A 17781-nucleotide genomic window follows, 5' to 3' on the forward strand; every position below is an offset into this window, starting at 1 on the left:
CTAACAAGCCAAACTGCTATTTAGATTTACCTCCTCCCAGTGTTGAACCGGACCCAAACAACTAAGCACATAACAGCGTGGTGCTCCCTTAAATGGACACTTTGACATTTTGAATTTTAGCTGTTTATTTTTCTTTAACAGACACTTGTCAGCATGTGGGAAACATTTCTGCTTTTAAGTTTTCATAAAATGGCTCGGCAGCATTGTTAGCGTCGCTGAGCACATCTTCCACTTGCAGCCCGCTGTGCCCTTTGGCTGAAATGAGGGAAAGCTTATATGTTATTTGAAGACCGGGTGAAAACACAAAAGTGCACACACAACCATATACTTCTTTATGATTACAGCTAGAAAAATCACTGATGACTAATTTCTCTGCCCCCCCTCCGGTGTGGTTTTTATAGTGCACTGAAAAGTTGATCTAACTTGACTGTCTTGTGTCTGACAGTGGACAATGTCCTTCATTAACAGCACTTGTTGTTTTGCGACACTGACAATAAACTTATTTACGATTCACTGGCACATTACCACCACCATTTGCAATGTTTGGAGAACTGTATTATGATACAATACACAGTTATTAGAAACATTTTATTTTATAGCATTATTTTAAATCTTGATTTAAAAATAAAAATCTGCAATAAAATAAAAGCCGGAATTAATTTTGTACAATCATTGTGCCATGGTTCAAAAACTGTATTTCTGTCCCTGATGTTAATCCCCATGTAAGAAACATCACTGAAGCCTACAAATGATTCTTGTTCGGAGACAGAGTTGCACCGCGCTGCTACTGATGGAAAACATTACTGCATAATGATAATGTTTAAAAACAATACATATAAATGACACAAATTAATTTTTTTAATATATATATTTTTTTGAAGTTTTTAAATGAGTAGACAATAAACCAGAGCCCCACTGATACATATGCATGGCTGCTATTAGCATTTAATGTTCAGAGATGAGAAACTGCAGTACAGAAATGCCAAAGATATATTGAAGGTCATTTAAAAATGTCTATGTAAATAAAAAGGGATATCAGCTGATATATATATATATATATATATATATATATATATATATATATAAAATATATATATAATATATAATATATATATTATATATTATATATATACAGTATACTGTTCAGACGTTTACAGCATACAAAAAAACAGAGATATGTGTGATTGGAATAAGTGATTACAGAGATTTGTTCTGTGCACAGACTCAGAGTGGAACAAAACAGCGTGATGTGGATTAATACATCTGCAGAAATGAAAGTTTACTTCTGGTGTTTCTTAAAGCGTGAGAGCATCTTTACAAAAACAATCTCAAAGCTTTCCCAAGACTTCAGGTTCAATGGCCGAGTATAAACTTCACTGTTGAGTATTAAGTGTAACACATGTGTCTGAGTCTGTGTCAGAACACTTTTCATACTATTTTTACCCCGTCAGTCCGCTAACTAAGCTCCGTGGCCAGTCAGTGAGAGGCGATAAAGTGTCAGGACCTCAGATGCGTGTGATCCTCTTAACCATCAAACAGCGCTACTCAACAACAGGCAAAGCAAACAGCACCCAGGTTCTCATCAGCACCCTTCTCCTTTACTATGTTAGTCTATCAAGCTCCACCCACTCTTCATCCTCTCATATTTAATAACAATAACTAATAGTTCATTTTTTTTATTTGTTTGACAATGGTATTTAGATCACTTACGTGTAGCCTATGTTTTATTCATTTCAGAACATAGGCTAGCCTGTAAAATTATGTTAATTATGTGTCCATTATGTGTCTATAGAATACTTACATCGGCACATGTACCTGAATAAATGCTAAAACAGATGACAACAGTGTGAGAAATGACATGTGACATGCTGCTACTTTTCTATTGTGAAGTTGTTTTATTATAACAACATTTCTATAGCAGTTTAAATCCATCACTAGTAATAAAAGGTCAATAGGAGCCGGTCACGCAGCGTCCAAGATCAGGACAAAACCAAGTGTCGGCATAGTACTATCCCACTTCCACAGCTGACATATTCTCCAAGGTTTGCAGCGGCTCATCGGAAGGATTCAACAGCAAATCTGGCATCTTTGACAACAGCAATAAAGTCACATATTCCATCTTTAACTTGGATTGATTGTAAGTTGTTGCCAAATCATGGAGCCAGTACTTCAAATGTTTACGCCTCTGATACTGTTATTACAAATGCTCATTAGATGCTGTTGTGATCCATGAATACATGACAACACTCACAAAACTGTTGGTCCTGGTCCAACATCTCTGTCGCTCCCTGTCATCAGCTTATACACAACTTTAATTAAGGTAATAATTAACCGTGTGTGCCTGCACGTATACGAGCTTGTTGTTTACATGAATGTGTAATGTTTGTGTTGCTTGGCAGTAGAAAAGACCAAATGGCTGTGTGGAGATGGTTATCTCTCTAATGTAATGCAACTGAATAACAAAGTAGATCCAATTCCATTTAAAGGAGAAGGTGACTCCTTTATTCAGTGTCTAAAAATGGGACTTCATGTCTCACCAGCTTCCACTGAAGTAAAGGTTTTGCTCTGCGGTCTGTACGCAGACAGATGTTAAATGAAAATAAAGTTTTTTTTAAAGTCACCAGTCAGGTCAGAAGATCCTCTTGAGCTCGAGGGAGGCTCTGCCGGGGTCAGTGGTGTGTGAACGTCAACACACTCAAAGTGCTGTAAGGACTTTGGATTTAAGTGCCAACCTAGTGACATGTGCCCTCATATTCTAGCAGTGCAAACCTTTCTTATTTTTTATCATCCTTTCTATTTTAGGATATGTTAACAAGTGGCCAACATGGTCCGACTAGAGGCAATTAAAATGCTCAGTGAAGTGAGAAGCGGCGCAGATGGTTGGGCAAAATGTGGCCCAGTCCAGCTTGATGCACAACTGGTGAGGAAGGTTTTATCTGCTAAGGTCTGAGGCACACTGGGCCTTCCACCACCACACTGAAGTCATTGGATCTATGGTGATAGAATGGCTCAATTTATCTCGTAGGTTAAATTCTGCTTTCCCTTTCACTCTTCTGAGCCCACATTTGATTGAAACACAACGACAGCCAATACATGGCAGAGTTGAGCTGTGAAGTGGGAACACAAATACGGATCATGAAGTTAAACTCCTGAACACGTTGATCAGGTTTATGTAGTGAGGATTTGTTAACTATATGAAACTTTGCTTATTGAGAAGGTAAAGCAGCTTGATTGCAGAGACATTCTTGTATTAAAGCTAATGTGAATGTTAAAAACAAAAGATAATAATTGAAACAAACACAAAAGGAGAGCAGAGAGTGGTGTAGCTGAACATTTACTCTGGAAACAACATTTATTTAACAAGACCACAATACACACTACTCCATGAGGCCTCAGGGTCATGACACAGAGGCAACACTTTGTTGTGATGGAGGCAACAATAACAACCTCTGTCCTGAAACTTAGTCTCCAGGGTCCAGACTGCTGCTTAGTTTGAATTCTGCCAGGCAGTTTTCATTCCAGACGCCTAATCAGAAACTTATTTGGACTGGGACTGGGACATTTAAAATAGCAGAGAAAAAAGAAATCCAGCAACACTTTGAGGATTATTGCCTGACACTGACTTTGTCCCAGGACTAAACGTCTCTCCGAGCTCAAGGCAACAACTTCACTAACATCTGAAGAGCTTACCCATGACTCTTGTGGGAGTAATCCCTTCACCTGAGGTGTTTGACTGCAAATGCTCGGGGCATTTTCCACATATGTGCACTTGACTGGGGTTGGCCTTTAAGACTCAATATGTTTTCTAAATGTCAAAAGGTTATGAGCAGTAATTCAGGATTGTGTTTCCATCAAGTCTGGGGACTTGTGAGAGACATATTCAAAAGAGCATTTACATACAACATGCATGCATCTCTACAAATGTGGACAATAGACAGACATCAAAAATACTTGTTAAGTAAAACTGTTGAATCACATTTACAGATATTCTTGTCATCGATATTTTTTGGGCTTGTAACGCCTTTATTAGACAGTTGCAGACAGTTGCAGACAGTTGCAAACAGTACGACGATGACTGAAATAAGGTGAGAGAGATGGGGAATGACATGCAACAAATGTCACCAGCCAGCACACAGAAAGTTGCGGTTCATGGTCTCCACACCATTACTATTAAGTATGGATACAAATACACCCCTGGACCCAGTGGGTCTACAGTCAGAAACTCATTCTGAACATTGAGTTGTAGTTTAATAATTTTGTGTTTCTAGGTTTGTATGTAGACATCAGGGCAGACTTTACAGAGGCCTCGGGTACAACTCCCTCTGGGGGGCCACTTTAAAGTCAAAAGAAAAATACTAACTGAGTGATATGAGTGTTTACAAATATTGTACTTTGCTTAGTGTAATTATAGAGTGTGGACATAGTCTAGAACATATTAATAACCAAAACACATGCTTTTTCAGTAAGCTGCAGACTGACAATCTAATTAATCTTTAGACAGCAGGTATTCACAGTGTAATGCAACCCTTTAAAGCCGTCACATGACAGACATAATAAGGTTTTAGTAATTAGTCATTCATGACATATCATAAATAGTAAGCCTATAGCCAGTTTCTACATCCTCTCCATCTTCCTGGTTATTATCATGTCGCACTGTGGCTTTAGGCCTCTAACGTTACAATGTCTCATTCTTGGCCCCGTTACCGACAAAGCAAGTGACAACAACAACAATAACACAAACGACAATAAACACGTCCTCACCGGGAGAGTAGAGCCTCGCTAGCTGTCGTGCCCCAGCGTGCTGCGGTCCCCAGCGAGGCGCCGCGCTGCGTGCAGCCGCCCCGTGCTCATTCCCGTTCGGATCCTCCTCCGCCATGGACCGGTACCTGATGTCGGTCTCGGAGAGAAGCGACGCCGCCATAACTGCTGTCCGCTGCCCCCCGCGTTGCTTTCAGCTATTAGACATCAATTATTGGTCTGTCTCGATCAATACCTGTTTGGTTTTGTTTGTGTCGCGGGCCCCGGTAGCTGCTGTTGTGTCGGGAGGAGGGAGGCTGCACCGACTGATGCTAGCTGAGATGTACCGGAGCAGCCTCGTGCCACCCGGAAATACACGGCCGGAGCTGCACTGACACACAGACCTATTTCACTACTATAGCCTCTCTCATGCACCCGGAGACAGACTACTTGCATATGCGTTGCAACAAACCTGAAGCTTTTCTGTAGCACAGAATGAGTTCAACAAACTTTATGTGTGAATCCAGTTAAACTGTCACGTTAGCTGCAGGTGCAGGGACCGTCGGCATCTTACAGTTATGATAAAAAGTGGAAGTGGTACCCATGGACCCTCATCATATCAAGGCACGTGGAGGAGGTCGGGGACATAAGCACTGAAACAGACATAGGCCTATATTACTGATTTATGAGTATTGGGTATTATAGAACACTTAATCTGACACCCAGGCCAGGTGCCAGGTTCACTGAGGGGGCAATCTTTTTCTAAATAAAATGATTTGATTCAACCAATAGTCTCAGAAGGGCTAAATAACAGCAACAGCAACATAAGGCTGCTTTTTCAAACTCAAATAAGACATCACATTCAGTGCAGTCACATAAGAACGTATCATTGTCAGGGCACTAATATATTTTGAATTTATGAATTTCTTTGTCAAAGTCAGCCATTTTAAAGTGCTTTGGTTCAGGCTAATTGGGTCAGTTGAAGTGTTTTATTTATATTACATTAAGACAGCATATGTGACTCAAATTGTCAATTTACAAGCTTGTTGTTTTGACGTTACATTTCTGTACTGTTCATTGTGTTTAGAACATGGACTCATCTGCTCATGTCAGTGTCTCACCATGATGATGATTATACAAATGCATATGCGCAATCCATTCATAATAGAAAACATTTTTGAGTATAGAGCTGAGAAATGTTTGTGAGATATATGGGTCATAGTGAGTTAACTTGTAAGGAGAGTTAAACAATGCAATATATAAGTGTTTTAGATTCTTACTCAGGAGTAAAACACATCTTATGTTTCAAAGTCTGTCAGACAGTGTGTTCACGCCCTGAAGTGGGGGCCTCCTCTGTAATTTGTTTTACAAATACAAATTGTAGATGAGTAATATGGAGAGGAAAACATTCTCTACTCTACTTTACAATAAATCTTTTTTGGGCCTCTTTTTGCAGACTTTCATTCTGCATAATGAATTATCAGTCAAGGGCTGGCAAGGACATTTTGGTTGTACATTTTTCTTTTGAGTATAAACCTCCAACATTGTATTTGTGGTGTCGCAGAACTCACCATGACGTATATTTTTTGTAAGCAATTACCCATTGAGACAATATTTCACCATCTTATTATAATAATAATAATAAATTGTATTTATAGGCGCACTTTTCATTTGCGTAATCAAAGTGCTAATTTTTGCCATTTGCAGCTATAAAAATGGATACTGTAGGAATAATCAACTTAAAGGATATGCTCACAATATGTCAAGTCTGGTTCAAAGCAAAATATGCTTTCAATAGGAACATTGAAGCAGGTTTTGCTTTCTCTTTGTATTCCTTTTGTTCAACCTGGCCATTACCAGACCCCATCCTAATGTTGTGGGACAGTGGGTTGGTGTCATAGAGTCCACTTTGAGTCCACCATGCTTGGAATAACACAAAATACCAGTGAAACTCTTCCTCTTCTTTATATATATATATATATATATATATATATATATATATATATATATATATATATATATATATATATACATAAAAGCCCCCTTTGGTATTTTTAGTCATGCAGAAAACATCCTAATGACTTCATTGATCCCCTGACTTTTCCTCTAGCACCAACAGCTGCTCAGAGTTTTCACTTATCCTGTGATTGAGCTCAAAATCAACAACACCATGAAGACGACCTTTGTGATTTTGAGTGAAATATCTCATCAACTATTGGATGGATTACCATAAAAATTGGTACGGACATTTATGTCTCCATCTGGATGATTTGTAATCACGTTGGCCATTTCTCTAATCCTTTGGCTTCTGACAAAATACTTAAGACTAAATAAAGACATTTACACCAGCTCTACTTTGTGTTTGGTGCACATGTTAGCATCATGGTCAACATGGTAAACATTTGACCTATTAAGCATCAACATGTTAGCGTTGCCATTGTGATTGTGTTGGCTCATTGAAGTTAGCATGCTAAAAGCTAAAAGCACCGCTGTGCCAACATACGGCCTCACAGAGCAGCTAGCATGGCTGTGTACTCTTACGGCAGACAGTATAAATGAAAGAGTTGTTAGTGCTGCCAATCCCACTGAGAATTACACAATTTACTCAGTTTTGCAGCTCTGTAGTTTTTAGCTTCTATATCTCATGGTCTAGTTTTTACGACCTGTACAGGACTGTTGAGTCTCATTGCTCATTCAATCAAACATAATTCAGGTACTGTACTGTTTACACTCCTGGAACTCAAAGTTATTTCTAATCAAAGCAGGGCACTTGCCTAAATGTTATTATTAGTATATATTGTATACATCTGTTATCATTCAAATGATTATTTCTATTTGAAATGTATTTGCAGCATTGATTGTCGGCTTCTGGGACAATACACGTGACTGGAGTAAAATTGAGGACGTACACTTTGTTAAATATCACAAACAAGCTGCATGTGCAAGTGTGATCAACCCCACAATTATTCTTATGAATGGTGTCCCTGGGTATAATGACACATAGTGTATGCTCTTTTTCTTTTGGCAATTGGAGATTGAGGAAGTTTGGCAACACCTGCTATAATCAGTACTGTGTAATATCAGGATTTGTCATGCAGCAGTGTGCGAGTCTGTCAACATTAACTTTGTCCTTTTCCCTAAATCCCTCGATTTTACAGTGTAGGTGACAATGTTTAATTTTCTGTTACCTCCACAGTAATTGTTACCGTACACGGCAGCTGGGCTCACATGTTATCAGCACACCACGCAGACCACATATGACATGGAAATCTATCTCGTCAGGCTTCAAGTAATGCAAGAGACGGTTTAGAAAGGAGACGGCGCAGAGTCACTTTAATGCATCTGTGTTACGTGGTTTCGCAACTGCCACGCACCTTTAGGAGAATAGCGGCATGCCCCGCGTCCATTTACTCCAACGGGAGAAGTGAACGTGACCACAGATTATAATAGATTCTTTTGTCCCGTGGTCACCAAAGTAAACATTGGACACATTTTTTTCCAATTCACATATCTGCTGAACTTTCTGACACTAAAATGGCATTTTTAACAAAGACACATCAGGAGAAAACTAACTTTGTTCGACGCCATTTTGTACGATTTGTCTGTCTCAGCAACTCTCTCACAAGCTGTAGCATTAGTCAAACTGTGTGAAACGTTTGAGTTAATGTCAACTGTTTGCAAACACCCAGGCTAATATTTTGTAACGCTAAATCTTCTTGTTAGTTGTGTAAATATATAATGTTAGCTAAATAAAATATAAATACGTTAGACCGTGCCCATTTCGGAGACAGGAAGTGTATACCATATAATCCCATTGGCTGTGGTTATAATGCTTCATCTTTAGCTAGAGAACATCTTTGGTAATGCGTCCGGACCAATCAGCTACAGGCGTGGTTTAGGATCCAAGCATTCAGCTTCAGTGGTAGGTGTTGGTTTTATGCCTGAACTGAGATAAAGTCATTTATGGAGGACTCTTTTCTTTGCAAATTGTTTCTGAAGACAAGACATATTTTACAAGAAAATAAGTTTGAAAAACAGAAATTAGTTTTTTTCTCCTATTAATTATATTGTGACACTATAGACGGGCCTTAACACCCATTGTTGGGAACCACATACCTGGAATACTTTTTGTTATACACATTATGTAAAGCACTCTGAACTGCCTTTGTGCATGAAATGATGAAATATAAAAACATTGCCTATTAAAATCGGCACAGGACTTCTGGAAGTTCATCCCTTCACCGTCAGGTGCAGCTCTGAATCACCTTCATCAGTACTTCCCTCTGACCTGGAGAGTACTGCAGTTGAATATTAGAGACATTAGTGATTGACGACACTTCAGTGGGTAAACATGCAAACTCACAGATTTAGTTCCTTTGAATAAATGCACATCACACAGAAATTCTTTATTTGTCATTTATTTATTTGTTTTATCTTTTTTTGTCTGTACTAGATTATTGCAATCTGGTTAATTCACATTTAAAAATCAGTCATTGACCAGACGCACTGAAATCGATGATATTCATTTTTTACAATAACCATTATAGGCCCCATAAAGACTGGAAAACCCAATCCAAAAAAGAAACATCTGTATGGTTTTCTGCACTTTATTTAGTTTGATGTCTTTTTTTGATAGTAATTACAAAAAGGAAAAAAAAATATATAACAATAATCATAAAAAGGAGAGTTGGGGGGAAAAAAAGGCAGGAATATTACGACTGGCAAACAAACAATCACAACACAGCACAAGTACCTACATACGGCGAGAAATCAAGGTACAAAAATGAAAACAAAGAAAATAAGCGCATATGGCAGAAAGAAATAAAAGAAATTGGCACCTATGAAGTTAAATACAATAAGCAACTGAGGGGACGAGAAGGTGAAGCTTTTTCCTATAATCTATGAAAAAAAATCCCAAAACAAAAGGACTGCTTTTTTTCCTTTTCTATTTGTTAAAAAAATAAAATGCCTGACCCGGGGAGTGATGGTTGGGGGGGAGAGGAAAAGAGAAGGGGAGGAGGAAGAAGCTTGGGGGGGGGGGGGGGGGGGGGGGAGGTTGACAGGGACAATAAAAAATACTGCACGTACAATACCTTTTTTCACTCCTCTATTTCCTTCATGTAGCTCTTACCGTTTCTCTCACCCACTTTTTCCTTTCTTTATTTAATAGCATATCCCATTAATATTCCTTTCCCCCGCTGCTCCTAATAGCCGCGCCCAGTGGCGCGATCGTTAGAGTTTTACATGTGAGTTGCAAATGACACTTTGATTGGCTGTGATGTGGAGATGGGAGTCCCCTGCCGGCTCCAGGTCGGGGGCCCCGGCTGAGCCGAGAAATCCTGCCGGGCCTCGGTCTCACTGCGCGTGCTGACTCAGTGTGTGGTTCTGGAGGGAGAGGGAGAGATAGAGAGAACAAGTGAGAACACATGATGAGAGAAATAATGGGCTACGTGAGCATAGTGCTTTCCACTTGCACCCCCTCCCAATAATAGAACTGAGGAGAACAGAAACACAACCGCCTCCCACAGTACAGACAGCAAGGCCTCCTCGCTTTTACATAGTCTGCGCAAAGAAGAGGAAGGAACTACAAAAAACCCATTTGGTTTTAACATTAAAGACATAGATGGATAGCTCATGGTAGACTTCTGTGACAAGAAACGCATCATGTGACACCCAAAAATACACCTAGTCATTTGGTCAGAAGCAAATAATTACAGATCATATAGTATTTGTTCTGTTTTTGTTTTATTTCTTATCTGTGGGCGCATCAATTTGTTTATTCAGATCTGTGAAAAGGTCTTTTGATATTGTGATTAATATTTTACAGAGACCGTCTCCATACCGCGGAGACGCCCACACTCGCATCTCTCCAAAGGCATCAGTGCGCTACACATCAATACATAATCACAATGCAAAAAACACCTTTTTTTATTTATTTTTTAAATTCACAACAGCATTGAGAGCACAAAAGTAGATCGCTGCAGCGATCTCTAGGTACAACTAGAGTGGAGGAACTGAGACTCGGATATGTACGTGTAAATGAGGCAGGGACAGTGCACAACTAATACTATGTTAAACTTTATACTGGAGATAAATACATGTTAGCGGGCCTGTACAGGCTTCTGTGGAGTGTTGGGAAAGTTACTGCGCACACACACACACACACACACACACACACACACACACACACACACACACACACACACACACACACACACACACACACACACACACACACACACACACACACACACACTCCTCTGTGGCTGTTCCATATCAGCTACAATGAGGGACTGAACTCATGATAATCTGGATTTGCTGGTTTGGAATAAACTAAAATTTAAATCTAAAGCTGAGTAGATACTGTGTGTGTGTGTGTATATATATGTGTGTATGTGTGTGTGTGTGTGTGTGTGTGTGTGTGTAAGATGGGGAGATGATTGGAAAGATTTCTCTGGGAATTTGTGTGTGTATCAGAAAAATTTCCACTAGGATGTTTTCCTCCTCTCTCATTTTCCCCAGACTGTACAGCTTTCTCCCTGCGAAACCTCTCTCACACACACACACACACGCACGCACACACACACACACACACACACACACACACCACACACACACACACACACACACACGCAAACACACACAAATTCCCTCTGAAATCTTTTCCTATCATCCCTGTTTCTTCACATATACACACTCTCACTTACAGACACAGACACACACAACACACACAATTCCCAGGGAGATCTTCCCAATCAACGCCGCCGCCGCCCCCCCCCCCCCCCAATTCCCCTATACCCTTCACCACCATTAAAAGCAGCGTTCTCAGATTAATCGCTCTCTCTCACAGACAAACCCCACTACAGTTAGAAGGGAAAAAAAGTCAGAAAAAAAACAGCGGATAGGAGAATGAAAAAAAAGAGAAGATGGGATAGGGGGATGAACCGAACAGGGAGGGGGGGGGGGCAGAAATGTGGCTTATACGTGGTTTGGGGTTGATAAATACTTATTTGTCATTCTATGGCCCTTATCTTGCTGTGCATGTTTCACTGAGCCCTTTGGTGTGCAAGTGTGCAAGTGTGTGTGTGTGTGTGTGAGAGCGAGATACAGAGAGAGAGACAGTATGCTACACGACTATGTGTGAGATTGTCTGTCACTCGGCTTTAGAGGCCAAGCTAGCTAGGGGAAAGCAAAGGGTATTAATGTCCCACACACACACACACACACACACACACACACACACACACACACACACACACACACACACACACACACACACACACACACACACACACACACACACACACACACAAAAAGGTTTTTTAGAAAAAATGGGTGAGCAAATGGGAAAAATACTGGTTGGGACTGAAAAATAAGTGTCTGTTTCTGTATATAAGTGTGTGTTTGTGTGGACGCCTCTCCAGTGAGGAAGCAGATCTCATTGGGAGCAACTGACCCCATTAGGATAGAAAACCCTCCTCTCCCTTTCTCTTGCCCTCTCTTTCCGTCCCTCCCTCTCTCGCCCTCTCTCTACTCCATCGGCAAGCCGACTGGCTGCATTTCCTCTCATCGCCAGAAGAGGTCAGGCTCATTCCTCTTTATGTGACCATGCTGAACACAAGAGGAGAGGACACATGGAGAAGGAGATGAAGAGAGGAGAGAACAAGATTGTGTCCAGTGCTGTCCTGTTTCCTAAAAGGGCACATCCATGTCTGACACCTTTGCCTCATATATGACCTCTAAAATTGAGGTCATATATGAGCCATTATGAATGTCAATGGAGAGAAAAATTGACCGTAGTAGGGGGAGTAGGAAGGAAATAACTAGAGAGAAGAGGGAGAAAGTGAGTGTGTGTGTGTGTGTTTTCCCTCAGGTTCTTTGGGTCCTGCTGCTGCCGTATTGATTTGTAGACGGAGCGAGGGATGGAAAGGAAGGACAGAGGAAGAAGAGGGAGGGATGGAAGGAGGGAGGCCGCGGTCGCTCCCTGGAGGAGCTTAGTGCGCTGCAGTGAACTGCTGGAAATAGCCCAGAGGAGAGGAGAGAGAGGGAGACAGAGGAGAGGGGTATGTAATGGACGGACGGAGTGATGACAGCCGGTCATGCTACACACTTTGTATGACACACACACAAACACACACCATCTGACACCTCCCAGTTACTTCTTTTCATTTACGTTGTTGGAAGCTTGGTATTGATTATGCAGCACTGTGATCGATCAGAAGTGTGTGTGTGTGTGTGTGTGTGTGACATCCGCTCTACAGCAGAGTAATTGATATATTCTACAGGAAAATTGGTTGACAGGAGGTGTGAAGGGGAGGAGAACAAGTAGACCGTTTGTATATTTAGTGTTTACTGTGGTTCTAGGTCTGTGATTAGTGAAGCCAATTCTCAAGACCAGCAGCCTTTAAAGGTGGAGTCTGCGATCACAGCGCACTCAGGACGAACAGCTAAAGCGGACCGGGAGCATTATTTGCTAAATTTGACAAATAAGTGTATTGGATTAGAATCGCTGCCTTCACCTTTAATGAAACTCCACACCTGCAGACGTTTCACATTTAAGGCCTTCCAGCAAAGTGAAGGGGTTATTGTCCATCAACCTTCTGGAAGTGTTTTAATGTCAAACAGATAAAGCATGTGTGAAACAATTAGCATTAAGTTCAAACAACAACCAGAAGGCTTCTTATTTAAGAATATATAAGTTTAAAAGAGGAAAGGCCTCTCAATAAAGGCAAGGGGCCACCTTAAGTTTTACCCGTACTTATGACACTTAAGGCTTTCTTTCTCCTTAGTTGAGGGACCTACTTAAGGGTGTTGCACCTTAGTTAAGGGAACTACTACTTGTATCCCTTAAGTAAAACACCAAGATAGGGGGAAACAAAAAAAAACTTTAAGTGAACATTTCAAGAAAACCTTAAGGAGAAGACTTAAGGGTGCCTTGTGCAACCAATTTTATTTTAAAGGAACTCGGAAAAACTTAACTTAAGGTGTTTTGTGCAACCTAACCCAAGGTTCTCTCAATGTGAGTTTACAGTATGAACAAGATGTAGCAGGATGATATATACAGGTTAGCTTGAATATGAGGCTGCAGTCTTTTTTATTGTGTTTTATTCTACTGCATTCTGTCTATTTATTCAAATAGGAAGTGTTTTTTTCATAGCAGAGTGTGTGTGTGCTGCAGCGAGAACAGCCCGTCTTCCAGGCCAGACCAGTCAATATGGAGGCCTGTCATTGTTTTTCCTAAACTGCTTAGAGAGAGCGAGGCTAAAGCCTGCAGAGCCCCGGGCCCAGGGGAAATATGGCCCTGTCGCATTACCGACGCACAAAACTGCCACACACACACACACACACACACACACACACACACACTGGAATGCATTCACAGCTAAGAGCACATGCATGCACAGGCACACAATGCCAATACAGAATTTGCAAAGACTAGAACACACACACCTCATGGGGAAAGGGAGAAGGGTGGGACAGAGGAAAGGAAAGATAGAGATAAGAGAAAATGTAATCTGCCTTGTTCTGCTCCTCTCTGTTATCTACTGCATTACACACTAAATGTGTGCGTGTGCATTTGTGCTGTGGTGATGATGCTGATGGTCGTGTTTAAGAGGGGTGGAGGAGAACCGCTGTCATCTTTAATATGTGTCTGTGTGTATGTGCAGGTACAGTGATAACAAGCCCGGTGAGCTTCATGTGCATGAACTGAAACTGTGGAGAAAGAAAAAAAGAAACACCCATTTTGAAACTTCAGATTAAAGTAAAACAAGAACAATCAGACACAAGTGTTGAAGACCTTGTTTGGGCGCCAAGTCAGTAGGACGGGAGAAATAACTTTCTCACAGCTACTTGAACACACAAACACGTTGCTGTTCTGCTATGATGTAACAACTACACCTTGAAATGTAGGTGCCAAGTGTCTAATAGACACAGGAAGGAGATGCACTGCTGTTGGAACAATGCCGTGTGTATGTGTGATACCTCCATGTATCAGCGAGCGTCTGTCAGTACGTGAATTTGTGTCAAATGTGTGTGTATGTGGGGGTAATTGGAGGCAGGCCAGATGCTGCGTGTGTGTGTGAGTGCACGTGTGCCCCATCTCCACTGCTGTTTTTAACACCAAATGAAAAATCACCTTAGTCGCCTTGTGGTCTTCTTTGGGTTCAGTGTATTTTTAGCGCAGAGTTGACACTCTTCCAACTGAGTGAACGTATCTCTGTGTGTGTGTGTGTGTGTGTGTGTGTGTGTGTGTGTGTGTGTGTGTGTGTGTGTGTGTGTGTGTGTGTGTGTGTCTGGGACTAGCAGATGGGCTGTCTTAGCCCTCTTCCTCTGCTCCCTGGCTTGTCTTTAGCCCCACCAGTCCAGAACAGGATGCTGCCTCGGGAGCAGATCGAAAAAATAAATGCACCCCCTGCCCTTAACATCCCACCGACACGTATTCCCCGCTCCCCTCCCACTCCTTCATTCCTCTCCGTCTGTCTTTGTCCCCATCTGTCCTCATCATTCCTCTGTCTTTCTTCCTCCTATTGTAAACTCTACGCCACACTTTCAGATCATCTATGCACAACGTCCTTTTGCCTATTCTCTTTCAAGCCAAGTCACGATGACCCCCACTTTTCTCCTCCATCACCCCACCCAGGGTGACCTCTCTGACCATGTCCTGTTTGCAAAGCTCCCTCCCTTTCTTTCTCCCCTGGGGACTTCCCCTCTCCTGTTGCTACTGGCCCAAACAGCCAGGTTTGGACCAGTAAACACAACCCAAAATACACTTCACAGCATGAAGGGCACACACACAACCACAGCGTCAAAGGCAAACACACATGGATCTGCACCAGATTCTCAGCGAAGGTGAGAGGTCCCTGCTGGAAGCCGTTACACAAAATAGGAAGTGACCTCACCTCCAGCACAAATAACCGATCATTCCTAAAGCACCCCATGACACATTTGAGTCATGCCATTATAGAGAAATATGTGGGTATGTTGAAAAGTATGAATGATCTCTCCCATTCTCTCTCTCACCCACACACACCCACACACACACACACCCACACACACACACTACTCTCAGGGCCGGGGAATGTGGTCCTTGTAGACTGTGAAGCTGAGTGCCAGATGAGGACTGGAGCCTGCACACATGGGTGATAAGACGGGCAAACATACACACAAGCATCCAAAAACACACTCGTAAAAATACAGGCAAGGCATTAAATGTAAAACATGCGTGTAAGGAAGCAGGAACACACACACGCACACACAAAATGTCAGACATCAATAAAAAATGTATTTAAAGGTTACAGATGTACAATAAATGTACAGACATGATCCATCCAACATACACACGAGATCACAAATCAGCAGAGCGTGCCGGCTTTCCGTGTCACTGTCATATTACTGCTCACGCCCAATCCCCATGAGTCCCCAGGGGGCCAGCTTTTTTCTTTTTTTTGATTACCATGCACCCTAAACTGGCAGAACGAAAAACAGAAAGTGAATTGACATAAAGATGGATGAGTGAAGGAAGAGAGAAGAATGGGTTGATACATGAAGTGAGGGAGGAAAAGATGAAAGAAGAGGGATAGAAAGACAGTGAACTGAATGTCTGAGTTTTTTGACTGTTATTATTATATTCGAACATTTAATTGAACTATATGTAAAATGAAATGATGAATCGATTAACTGAGGAAATATTCAGCAGATTAATTCATAATAAAAACAATAGTTTCAGGCCTAGACTTATGTGCCCTTTGAAATTGGGTTCTATAATACAACGCTTCATGTTGTGGGGTCACAAGCTAAAACAGTTGGAATGAGTTAAAAGCCAATAGCAAATAATACCTTTTGTATACTGTTGGGAAATCCTACAATTTCCTCAAATGTATGAAAGCCATATTTTGAAAAGCCCAAAAGAGGGAATATAGCAAACAACTTGGGTCTATCATTCTATTAACATATGTTAAAAGGTCACATGATGAGTATAATACTTGCTGATTCATGTACTTTAACTGTGAAACTCAGAAACTGGACATGTTTGGACAAACTCAGTTCCTGATACTTGCGAAAGACATTCCTCAAATTAAACAGTCAGAATGAAACAGAGCCCGAGAGCCAGAATGAGTCCTACCCATCATCGACAATAAAAAAATATACAGACAACAAATGAATGACTGGGGATTTTTCAGCTGTTGATGTGATGACATGTGTGTTTGTGTGCTGTGCCCATATTTGTATGAGTGTATTTTGGCAGGGCTGATAGAACACTACGCCATGCAGAGTCTGTCCTGTTCTGTGACACATTGCCTCTGTTCACCTGTCTCACACACACACACACACACACACACACACACACACACACACACACACACACACACACACACACACACACACCAAATGACAGGAACATGGTCCAAGCTGTTAGAAAGCCTCCAGGTGCTGGCTCACAGTGTAATTCCTTTGTATCTGTCCCTACCTCTGTTTATCTCTTTCTCCCGCTCTGCCCGTCTTTGTCTCTTTGCAGCCGTCTGTTTGTTCCTCCACTTTACCATCAAAGCAACAAGTCCCTTCTTTTGACTCATTTTCTCTCTCTCACCGAGACCCACAGTGTATGCCTTTTGTACTGTCTTCTGATGGTAAGTTCCTCAACGCATACATGCACACACACACACACACACACACACACACACACACACACACACACACACACACACACAGGTGTACACACACATAGAAATATAATATTTCCAGATGGCTCCCATATTGAGATTTTCTGCGATTGTGATTTCCATTCCCACTGTTGAACAATGACAACTACAAAAATCTCATCAGTGTTAACAGCCACAGACATAATTTGTATGTACTTTTTGTACGTCGCTTTGGACAAAAGTGTCAGCTAAATGAACTGTAATGTAATGTATGCAATTTTTCCTTAGGTGGTCAGGTGGAAAATAAATGTCTGCCAAGACCAGGAACACTTGAAATGACAGTATTATCTTTTACATTTTTAAACACATTTAGTTGATTTGGTTGCATTGCCTCTAGTCTTTA

At 41.2% G+C, this 17781-nt stretch overlaps 2 protein-coding genes across 10 annotated transcripts in view; both read right to left on the reverse strand.

Annotated features, from left to right (window-relative positions):
* Nucleotides 1–5093, reverse strand: part of si:ch211-212o1.2 (transmembrane protein 189) — a 43877-nt gene extending 38784 nt beyond the window's left edge. For both annotated transcript variants that reach the window (XM_029434824.1, XM_029434822.1), the window contains exon 1: nucleotides 4762–5093. In XM_029434824.1, coding sequence (XP_029290684.1) covers nucleotides 4762–4921 — 160 coding nt within the window. In that variant the 5' untranslated portion in view covers nucleotides 4922–5093. The remainder of the gene's footprint in view (nucleotides 1–4761) is intronic.
* A 4053-nt stretch (nucleotides 5094–9146) lies between these two features.
* Nucleotides 9147–17781, reverse strand: part of znf423 (zinc finger protein 423) — a 141243-nt gene continuing 132608 nt past the window's right edge. For all 8 annotated transcript variants that reach the window (XM_029433708.1, XM_029433710.1, XM_029433706.1 and 5 more), the window contains one exon: nucleotides 9147–10122. In XM_029433708.1, the coding sequence (XP_029289568.1) occupies nucleotides 10093–10122 (30 nt within the window). In that variant the 3' untranslated portion in view covers nucleotides 9147–10092. The remainder of the gene's footprint in view (nucleotides 10123–17781) is intronic.

Source organism: Cottoperca gobio, chromosome 6 (genome assembly GCF_900634415.1).
Source record: "Cottoperca gobio chromosome 6, fCotGob3.1, whole genome shotgun sequence".
Classification (NCBI taxonomy): Eukaryota; Metazoa; Chordata; class Actinopteri; order Perciformes; family Bovichtidae; genus Cottoperca; species Cottoperca gobio.